An 11,775-nucleotide genomic window follows, 5' to 3' on the forward strand; every position below is an offset into this window, starting at 1 on the left:
GGGGTGGTCTATAATATTTATGGTTTGTTATCTAAGACTGCCCCTAGTGCCTACTCTCCTGTCCAGCTGGCCTGGGAGCATGATTTGAATATTTCTTTGTCATCGTCTGAATGGAAATCTGTTTGGAATTCGGCTTTGTACTCCTCGAAATGTGTGAGACTACGAATCATACAATTCAAAATTCTTAATAGGGCATACATCACCCCTGTCACACAAGCCAAGATGGACAAAAAACATCAAGCTCTATGCTGGCGGAGTGTGGCAAGCGAGGCACATTATTACACCTGCTATGGGAATGCCCAGCTGTTAAAACACTCTGGTTGGATGTAATGTCAATTTTGTCAGAGTCTTTAGATGTAAACATTCCAGTTGGTCCCAACATATGCTTACTGGGCCTTAAGCCAGAAAATGTTGTGGGGAGGGCTGCTGTCCAGAGCTGGACATTGGGCTGTTTGGCCACAAAAAGACTCATCCTTCTAAATTGGAAGGAGCGCAAAACTGATTGCTTTAGTAAGGAAACATGGCTTAGGGAATATAAGGACTTGATGTGCATGGAGCGCGCAGCTTCTACGCAGAATTAATAGTCACTATCATATTTTTGTTCAAAGTAATGTCTATGTATCTTAAGGTGTCATCCTTGCACCCTTCCCCCATCCCTTGTTGTGTTCTGTCAAATGTCTGTTGTTATTGTTCTCGTACATGTCTGTAGATATTTGTGTCATTGTGTTTTTATGTTTAAAAAAAAAAAAAAAAAAAAAAAGAAGAAGGGTGCCAAAGACTTCCCTTTCCCGGGCCACATTGATCAGCTCTGACGTGGGGATCCCAAGGCATTCCCAGGCCAGTGTTGAGATATAATCTCTTCCCTGAGGTCTCCTCCCAACTGGACGTGCCTGGAACACCTCCAAAGGGAGGCGCTCAGTTGCATCCTTACCAGATGCCCGAACAACCTCTACTGACTCACTTCTAAGGAAAGGAGCAGCGGCTCTAATCCGAGGTTCCTCATGGACGGCTGAGCTTCTCACCCTTTTCCTAAGGGAGACGCCAGCCACTCTCCTGAGAGGACCCATCTTGGCCGCTTGTAGCCGCGATCTCGTCCTTTCGGACATCACCCATCCCTCATGACCATAGGTGAGATTAGGAACGTAATTGACACACACTCTCTGGTCCCCCTTTTTGAACAGAGGAACCACCACGCCGGTTTGCCACTCCTTTGGCACTGTACCAGACTCCCACGCAATGTTGAAAAGGCGTGTCAACCAAGACAGACCCTCAACACACAGAGCTTTCAGCATTTCTGGCTGGATCTCATCAATCCCTGGGGTTTGCCAATGTGGAGATGTTTGACCTCCTCCGTGACCTCCACTGGGGAAATTGACGGGTGACCTCCACCCATCAACCTCGAGCTCTGCCACCATCATAGAGGGTGTTAGTCGGATTCAGGAGTTCCTTAAAGTGTTCCTTCCAACATTTGACTACCTCCTCAGTTGAGGTCAACAGAGTCCCATCCCTGTACACAGCTTGGATGGTTCCCTGTTTCCCCCTCCTGGTGCGGGTTTCTTCAAGAAACACTCTGGTGCTGACCAAAAGTCCTTCTCCATCTCCTCTCTGAACTTCTACCACACCAGCTTATTAGCCTCAAACACGGCAGCAGCTGCAGCCCTTCGAGCCTGTCGATACCCTGTAACGGCCTCCTTCTTCCGTTGTACAGGTTCCCTGACCATCGTGTCCACCACAGGGTCCGAGGGTTAACGCCCCTTCTAAGGTGCCCCTTGAGGCACCTTAGACCTTGAGGCCACAGCTCACCGCCGCAGTTTCAGCAATGGAGGCTTTGAACACCGCCCACTCCGGCTCAATGCCCCCAACCTCAACAGGAATGCCAGAGAAGCTCAGCTGGAGGTGTGAGTTGAAGATCCCTAGGACAGGGGCCTCCTCCAGACATTCCCAATTCACCCGCACTACCTATTGCAGCTTACCAGGTCTGTCCAGAATCTCATTCCCTGATCCAACTCACCACCAGATGGTGGTCGGTCGACAGTTCTGCCCATCTCTTCACCCGAGTGTGCGGCCTCAGATTGGATGACACGATCACAAAATCGATCATCGATCTTCGGCCTAGGGTGCTCTGGTAACAGGTACACCTATGAGGACCCATATGTTCGAACATGGTGTTTGTTATGGACAATCCACGACAAGCGCAGAAGTCCAATAACAAACAACCGCTCGGGTTTAGATCAGGGAGGCCGTTCCTCCCCACCACGCCTCTCCAGGTGTCTCCATCGCTGCCCACGTGGGGTTGAAGTCTCCCAGCAGAACTACTGAGTCCCCTACTGTAGCCCCATACAGGACTCTATCCAGGGTCTCCGAGAAGGCTTAGTACTCTGAACTGCTTATCAGTGCATACGCACAAACAACAGTCAGAGTTTTCCCCCCCACCACCCTAGGCGTAGGGAGGCGACCCTCTCGTCAACCGGGGTAAACTCAAACACTGCGGAGCTCTGCCAGGGATTTATCCGCACACCCGCCCGGCGCCTCAAGCTCTTCAACTCCAGAGAAGAATAGAGTCAAACCCTTATCCAGGAGTACGGTGCAGTGCTGAGACTGTGCGTAGAGGTAAACCCCACCAGATCTAATTGGTAGTGCTCCACCTCCCTCACAAGCTCCGGTTCCTTGCCCCACAGTGAGGTGACGTTCAGCGTCCCCAGAGCCAGCTTCTGCCGCCCGGGTCTGGTCCGTTGAGACCCCTGACCTTCACCGCCACCCATGTAGCAGTGGGCCCGACCCCAGCGGGTCTTCCTGAAGGTGGTGAGCCCACAGATATCACGATATGGTGATGGTTCCAGGAAAGCTATTTTGATTAATGTTACCATTAAATCGCTTATAGACCCGAAGCTATGGCTCATACACACACAATCCTGGTCGACTATCATCTATGATGGCATATACTGTAGTTAGTCAGGTCAACTACATTTTCGATCAATCCGGAAACCAGCAAACAATAAGCAATTTTATGAAATGCAGTATCCTTTTCTCAAACTACTTAGGTTGTGCATGTCTGCCATCCTGTAGACATCGCCTCAAGAGTCACACGTCACAAGAGTGGCCCCCTCTCTGAAAACCCATACAAGGGACTTGGCTGTAGTCAAGTCTACAGGTAAACAGCTGAGCAAGCTCCCCTGAACAGTCTGGCCAGATTGGGCCGGATTGGTTGGGAAATCTGGCCCAATATAGGGCAATGCTGCCCCTGGCCTGACAGCGTTTATGAATCTCACTATGGTCACGCCAAGAGCCGCCCTCTCTCTGGCTGTGATTGGCCGGGTTGCATCCAACTCAACTGGACCCTTTAGAACTCTACGGTACCCTCGCTGTGAACATTCGAGAGCAAAATAATAAAAATCACAACCTAACCCTAACCATAGCAGCTAATATCAAGGTAGTAAAAGCGTGATAGTCGAATCAATCAGACCAGGCCTATTGAACTAGTGGCCCATAGGTTGAATACGGCCCTTCTTAATTTTTGTCTGGCCCCGTGAGGTTTCCTGCAAACCAAAACATCTATTATGTTCAAATAAACGTACAACTTTGATGTTTAGGGTCAATTTGACCCGAGCAATTTAAACATGCAAAAAAAAGTTCCTCTGTCAGCTGCTTTAGCTTAATTATCAGAATTCTCGCAGCTACATGTTTGCCCCACCCCCCATGCTGCGAGAATTATCAGTTAATATGCGAACTGTCAGTGAGTTCTCGTGGGAAATATGTCCTGCCTCTCCCATTGCTTCTTCAATGATCAGAGATCTCGTGGGAACTGTTTTCTCCTCACACCCCCCCACACACACACACGGATGGACACGCACGAACAGACAGACACACACACACACACACACACACACACACACACACACACACACACACACACACACACACACACACAAACACACACGGATGGACACAAACACAGACACAGACAACACACACACACACACACACACACACACACACACACACACACACACACACACACACACACACACACACACACACACACACACACACACACACACACACACACACACATTATTTATTTTTTTATAGAATAATACTGCTAGGGGTCCAAAAACAAAACCGATGTGTACAAAATGTGTACAGGACTTTTTGTTAATTTCATGTTTGCCATGTTTACCCCACAGAGTTAGTAAAAGTCATAAAAAAATCGAGCTGAAAAACGTATGTTAAGCATGTTTTAGAGACTGTTAACATTGACTCGGGTCAAATAAAAAAAATAAGTTGCCTGCAAATCAGGTTTGTGTGTGTAGCAGTGATACTAGCCGGTATCAGTACCCCGCAATCAGGAAATTGGCATCACTTATTCTGACAATGTTTGGCTCAACCTATAGTGAGTCTAGCTTTTCCTCATATGAAAGCCATCAAAATAAGTGGACGTTTCTCAATGACCAATGCAGGTTGGGGCAGCGGCGCGCTGAATGCGGGCAGCAGGCTAAGTGACGTGACTGACAACAAGTGAACACAACCAACCACACTGACGTTACAATATCAATAATAATAATAATAATAATAATACATTTAATTTAGAGGCGCCTTTCAAGTCACCCAAGTTCACCTTACAGAGCATATAGTCATCATAAATCGTTTTAAAAATAATAATAATAAATAAATAAATAAATAAATAAATAAATAAATAAACATAAGAAATAAATAAAACAAAAACAAGACAAAACAAAACAAACAAACAATCAAAACAGTGATCAGTTAGACGTTGTGTGCGAGTTTGAACAGGTGAGTTTTGAGTCGTGACTTGAAGGTTGTAATGGTGTCTGACTGTTTTATGTGTGGGGGGAGGGAGTTCCATAGCCTGGGTGCTGAACAGCTGAATGACCGGGCACCCATTGTAGTGAGTCGTGATGTGGGGATACATAGTAGTCCAGCAGAGGTTGAGCGGAGGGAGCGGGAGGGAGTGTATTCTTGGAGGAGGTCGCAGAGATAACTGGGGGCTAGGTTGTGGAGAGCTTTGTAGGTGAGGAGTAGGGTTTTGTATTGGATGCGGTAGTGTACTGGGAGCCAGTGAAGTATATAGGAATAGGCTTAGGGTGATGTAGAATAGGCCTACATCATGGGCCTACTTCGGACCAACACCTACAGCGACGATCAAGGCTATATTAAAAGGACTATTGCAGAACATAAACGCTATGTTACGCTCCTGACGTCAATTTGCTTACTCTCCTAACTGAAATATAGGACGTATGTTACATTATCACTGAATCTAATAAATATAAGGCAATATATTGTTTTTGACAAAAACATTTTTTTAAATAGGACAGTAGGCTAATACCACGGAGGAAAGAAATGACAAACAGCATGTGACTTAAACTCAATCTAATTCGTTTGTTTATGGGCTACATAAATAGCATAGCCTACTGTTCAGTAGGCGTACCCTAATTAAATAAGCTTACAATAAAGGAATTCGTGGAAAGCCGAAATTTTGCAGTCCACCGAAGGGGTGTTTGAAATCGTATGACATTAGATTATTCCTTGTCTGATGAGCACAGATTGAGAAATACTACCAAACACTTGTCATTTTAATAATGTATGAAGTATTTCTGTACCCCCCAAACTTTCGTTTTAGTCCCTTTCGGGGGAAGGTCCAAATGAAACCCATTTAGGGGTTCAGACCCCCCACCCCACCCCACCCCCGTAATTCGAACCCTCCTACGCCGTTGTTTTATGCTACTATGTGAATGGGCTGAATAGCACTTTGTTATTTCTACAGATGTTATCCGATCAAGTACTGTGTTCCCTCACAATCTACATAACACCATAAACTACATGCGACTTCACCGCCTGGAGAAAAATAAAAGGCATATGCGTGGGCGGGTGCGTCGGTGTGACGTAAGACCGGGACGATCGGAGCTCCGCTTACTAGCTCGAGTTTAGGAGATGTAGCGTTACGCTTATGTAGGCTATCCATCTATCTCACTCTATAATATAGCATACAAATGCAAAAAAAGACTTGAGTGAAGGGTAAAGGGGGAACACTAGATTGGTCGATTGCCAGGGAACTCGTGCCGCGGTTGATTGGCAGGCAGGCTGGTTGGTGGACAGCTCATCGCACCCAAGACCTGGAAATAACCAGCGGACCGAATGTGAAAGTAAGCAAAAAAGAACCTTGTGATGTCGCCACTAGATTGGTCAACCCTGCGCTTCATTATGGGCATGTGTTGTCTTCAGGTGAGCATTCAATGAAAACATCAAAAAGATAGAGATACTGATGTCTCGATCTCTTGTTTATAGGCTATATCGGAGGACGTAGAGGTAGGTGCCTTGCTTTTTTTTATGAATGGGTGGTTCCCTTAAATTAGTAATTTTTGGGGTACATCTTCATCGTTTAATTTAATATAGGCTACCTTCACACTTTAGTCCCTTTTGACAAAAGCGTGTGCTTAATACATGTTATGTAATGGGATAGATCATGGTCCCATAGGCCCACAGGATGGATCGTGTGGTCCCCACCCTTAATTCAAATTATATACGCACCTGAGTCAAATTCGTTAAAAACCTATGCAAAAATAAAACAAAAGCTTGAATTTAGCCCATTTTGTATCAAATACAAATAAGCTAAATGACTGGATAGGCCTATATGTAGGGTAAACAGTAAACGCACTTATCTTTTATGACCTGGTATTTTGTATGGACAGATTATATCCTTAGGCCTAAACTAACTGTGGTATGGCTAAAGGATTAATAATCCAGTGGGGATCTCATGTTTCCCTATGTCGGCATGATCAAAATAAACACGAATCAACTCAAGTGTGTATATTATATAAATGAACAATTAAGATAAATGAATAGCACTATTAGACATTATTTAAAGGGTGATATAACTGCGACATCAACAGTTAAATATTTGCTTTGTAAATTCTGGCTTTTGTATCGGCCTGAAGGGCTGTCTGCTATGCTTTGGCATCAACTATAACCATCCGCTCGTAAGAAGATACCCAAATGAAGAAGTGGAAAATGACAGACTAAAAGTAGTTAAATGGTTCTACTTTCCGCCCTGGTGTTTACTAGACAACTGCGGTGAGGATGGAGGGGACCCCGGAGAAGCCTAAAGCCCCCCATAAGAAATTCCGCATCAAACTGAAGCTCCCACAGTTAACGCAGTTGGCGCGTCCGAAGTTCAAACCAAAAGGCAGCACCGAGCAGAGCGACTCTCTACCCGGTAAGATAAACTAATAAATGATCACTTTCATAATTTTTCAAAGGTCCGTGATTCCAAACAATCATGCCCCTTTATATTTGTTACTTATCCCATGATAGGGAACAACCCAACCATAACCACACTCGCCAATTTTAGAAAGGCAACTCTCATTTCAGAGAAACGATATGCGATTTCCTGAGGCTAATAGTCTCAGTTAGAATCAATTCGTTTTTTTATTATCTCTAACTAAACATTTGATCAATGGTACAATTATAAACAATAATAATAATAATAATAATAATAATAATAATAATCATATTAATATTAACCAAAAATAATGCTACAAATAAATAGCTCTGCATTAAATGTCAGTTAATCCAAACTCTGAATCATCACACCTAATGGAGGTACTGTATTTGTGCGGATCTTTCTTGGTGCTGAAGGCGCTGACCTGTTAGTAAGCGCTTCAGAGACACCTTTGAGCTTCGGGGAGCTGTTGGATCAGAATTCCCTTGCGGAGGCGAGCCGATTGCTGATCAACCGCGAGGACCAGCACTTCAGACGGGTGTCGGCAGAACCAGACCCCAGGTCCCTGCAGCAGGCCCCAGGCTCTCATGGAGGCGCTGAGGAAGAGAAGGGGGAAGACGATGAAGATGTTCTACAGAAGGACCTTGAGGCTCTGATGTTTAATGTGTGGACGGTCGTCCACAGCACCATAACCCCCCCTAGCTCCAACTCCTCCTCCTCCTCCACCTCCTCCTCCTCCTCCACCTCCACTTCCTCCTCCTCCCAGGATGACCTGCGCCTCCTGCAGAGTGCAGTGAGCGTCATCCTCCAGCAGGAGGCGCAAGACAAATGCTGGGAGGAGCAGCAGAAGAACGGGGAGCGTGGTGGGGGTAGCGATGTGGGAGGAGGAGGAGGAGGAGGAGGAGGAGGAGGAGGAGGAGGAGGAGGAGGTGGGGCGAACCTTCCTGACTGGCGCCCGGTAGAGTGCCTTAAAACCCACAGGGAGCTGCTGGCCGCCATGGTGGAGTCTAGGCTGAACAGCGCCGGCCCGCCGGACGGCGTCGGGGCGACCACCCTTTCCAGCGAGGCCAAGAAGGAGCTGTGTGGCCTGGGGAAGAGGCTGCAGGAGGACCTGCTAGTGGTGGTCCGGAAGGTGTCCGTCTGCTACCCAGAGGAGCTGGGCGTCGCCGAGCTCTACGCCGGCCTGTACCACCGCGGCTTCGCCAGCCGGCTGACCGCGCTGGCGCGCACCCCGCTGGGGCTGGACGACTGCAGCTACCTGCTCTTCTGGGTCAATGACTACTACTCCAAGTGAGTCCTGTGGGCTGATGGGCCCCAAAGGCCCCGCTACGTGCTGTGTGAATAGTGGCTTGAGCTATACCGATAGTTGGGGCTAACATTTCCCCACAGTGGGGGAGGGGAGTTATAGTGAGCCAGAATAGAATGATATATAGAGAATGGGTGTGTTTAGGCACATTTTATTCTTGATAAACTTTCTAGTTTAGTCATTTTTTACTTGCAGCAGAAAGGTTACATTTGCAGACCTGTGGAGAAAAAAGCCCCATGTTAGTTCATTGATATGCACACGTTAGTTTGCATAAAACGTAAGGTCCAGTTTAGAACTATCTTAAAAAATCAAGCCATTCCTCTCTTTCTATTCGCATGAGGAAGTGGTTCATGCCTTTGTCCTCTCCCATCTTGATAGCTGCTGCGCCTTGTTTAGCGGAAACATACAGATTTCCCTTTGTGGCCTGCAGTTGCAGGTTTGAATTTGCAGCTGCAGCTGCAACTGCATTGCAGATGAAGGGCCCTTCAAACAGAAAGCTAATTTCTCATTGGTTGGCCTCTCTACATTAACTTACAGTACAACGTTCTGTCCACTGCTGATCTCTTATAACCCAGCTCTCGACCTCTCTGTTTGTTGATAATGCTAGTGTCTTTTCCCTCGCTCCAGCTCTAGATCCCTCATTTTGCTGATCTAATGCTACTGTCTATAACAGGGAGGAGATCCTCAGTTTTTGTTTGTTTGCTGCTATCTAGACTGTCCATTTGTACTTTGATCAATGCTGGTTTGATCAAAGTTTACTGTCTGACACAAACACAAACTAAATAAGTCAACTTTATTCCTCGTTGTCAGACCTGAAGTGCGTTGAACAGTTAGCCGTCTGGGAGAGCAGAGTGTGAACACCGGATATGCATTTTGATACGCATTTGGTCAACCAGTTTTTTCATGTTTAAAATGGATATGAAGGGAATCTCTTATCTTTTGGTTCATGTGCAGAATGAATACACTGACGTTTTTGTGTTTAAGGTGTTGTCATGACAACAAAGTATAGTGATACATTTTCTCGGTGTCATTACTGCATTACACACTCGGAATGTAAGAAATCACTTAACCGACAGCTGGTGAATGGAATGATTGCCGTAAACACAAGATGGTTGTGCTAGTGTGCGTGTAAACCCTGTCGTGCTCCTTCTACTTGGCCCAGGGCGATCTTGAAGCACGAGGAGCTGCAGTCTGTCTTCACCCACGCTGAACTGGGAGCTCTGGTCCCTCAGAAGGAGCTGAACCAGCTGGAGGACCAGTACCTCACCCATAAAGAGGTAAACACTCTAGTGTAGAAGCAAGGGTAGGTCAATATGGGAAGTTCTCTTTAGTGTGGGTAGTTTAACGAAAAATATGGGAAGTTCCCTTTAGAAACTTGCGCAATGCCATGGAACTTCCACGGCAGTTGCCAAAAAACTTTGCCACAAAATAGTAATTACAGTAGGTGCCGGCTACTTGGTTCAATCCCCAGTGTCCACTGTCTACCTGTATGCATCCTTGAGCAAGAAGCCCCCTAAGACCTACCTGCTCCTTAATTACCTTTATCTGAATCAACTGTAAGTTGGGTTGTGTTTAATGTGGATGAATCCATCTGCTTGATAACCTAATTGAGCAGCAGAACTAGCTACACGACTCACATTGATTAGAGTCAACATTAGCTTAGCCTACTTACATGCTTAGGCATGTCAAGGCAAGGCAAGGCAACTTTATTTATCTAGCACTTTTCATACACAAGGCAGACTCATTTGCTTAGCAAATGTTGTTGCTGCAACGGCACTCATTTCCAGGCGTCACCCTCTGCAGCCTGCTAGCATGCTAAGCTAACAGTATGTGTGGGGCTCCCAGGGTCAGGTGGGGGCATGGCTTGGTTCTGCCCTGGCCAGTGAGCAGAAGAGCTGGCAGAGAGGACCCGAGAAGATGGACCTCTACTGGTTCAGCCCTCTAGCTGTGGACACGCTACAGGTACCACCGCATGCTAGGGGGCTGTGTGTGTGTGTGTGTGTGTGTGTGTGTGTGTGTGTGTGTGTGTGTGTGTGTGTGTGTGTGTGTGTGTGTGTGTGTGTGTGTGTGTGTGTGTGTGTGTGTGTGTGTGTGTGTGTGTGTGTGTGTGTGTGTTCGTTCAAAAATTCAAAACAGCTTGAGCATGGAATGGCATGGGGAAAATGTAGGAGGCAGAACCAATCCCTCTTTCCCCCGCTTTATCTATCCATCTTTCTCTAGTAGCATGTGTTGAATCTCTCTCTCTCTCTCTCTCTCTCTCTCTCTCTCTCTCTCTCTCTCTCTCTCTCTCTCTCTCTCTCTCTCTCTCTCTCTCTCTCTCTCTCTCTCTCTCTCTCTCTCCTCTCTCTCTCTCTCTCTGTTTCTCTCTCTCTCTCCCCCCCCCTCTCTCTCTCTAGATAGTGGAGAGTGTTGTGTGTGAGGCTCGGTTGGTCCTCAGTGACCCGAGTAAAGCCCAGCGAATCACAGCCCAGCTGCAGCCCTTCTTCACCAGGTATCGTACCTGTGCTACATGATGTACTACACTATATCCACCGTACACTTGACAATACTATGCCGATAGTATATACTACACTATACCAGCTGTCGGTACGCGCGACAAAGTACACATAGCAGAGTGACACACACACAGCTTAATTACATGTTTGTATTTCGTTTTTGCTACGAACTCGACCCATCACAATGCATGGTCGGATCTAACTGTTCTACTTTGTATTCAGCTACAGGAAGGCTTTGGAGGACTTCACCCGGCGTAACCATGACAACGGCCCTGCGGTTGTGAAGGCCAACCTGGGCTGTATCCAACAGTTCAGGTCCAAGAACTCCCTGCTCCTCCTCCTCCCTGCTCCCAGCTCCTCATCCTAGCTCCTTTCCCCTACTCCACATCTTTACACCTTCAGCTCAGTTACAACTCCACATTACTCCTCGCTCCTCCTCCCTGCTCCTCCCCATTACTCCTCCTCCCTATACCTCATCCTTACTCCTCAAGTTCAGGTACAACTCCTAGCTGCTCCACCTACTTCTTTTACCTACACTTCCTCCTGTCTTCCCCCTGCTCTTCCACCTCCTTCTCCGTCCTCCGTACTCCTTCAGGTCAGATACAACTGCTCTCTCCTCCCCCTCTTTATCCCCACACTCCCATATTCTCCCCCCATCTCATCCTACCTCTTCTTATCTCTTCTATCTTCCTCTCCTCATCGTCACATTTTCTCCTGCTCCATCCCTTCCCCTTTCT

At 46.8% G+C, this 11,775-nt stretch overlaps 1 protein-coding gene across 1 annotated transcript; it reads left to right on the plus strand.

Moving 5' to 3' along the window:
- Positions 1-5,887: 5,887 nt before the first annotated feature.
- LOC115534395 (exocyst complex component 3-like protein) lies at positions 5,888-11,353 on the plus strand (the record flags this gene model as incomplete). Its single annotated transcript, XM_030345368.1, is given in 7 exon segments — positions 5,888-6,240; positions 7,081-7,231; positions 7,654-8,527; positions 9,706-9,820; positions 10,389-10,505; positions 10,940-11,034; positions 11,261-11,353. Coding segments are annotated over 7 exon segments (1,502 nt in total), but the record flags the coding sequence as incomplete, so codon positions are not given.
- Between the last annotated feature and the right edge of the window lie 422 nt (positions 11,354-11,775).

Source organism: Gadus morhua, chromosome 21 (genome assembly GCF_902167405.1).
Source record: "Gadus morhua chromosome 21, gadMor3.0, whole genome shotgun sequence".
NCBI lineage: Eukaryota > Metazoa > Chordata > Actinopteri > Gadiformes > Gadidae > Gadus > Gadus morhua.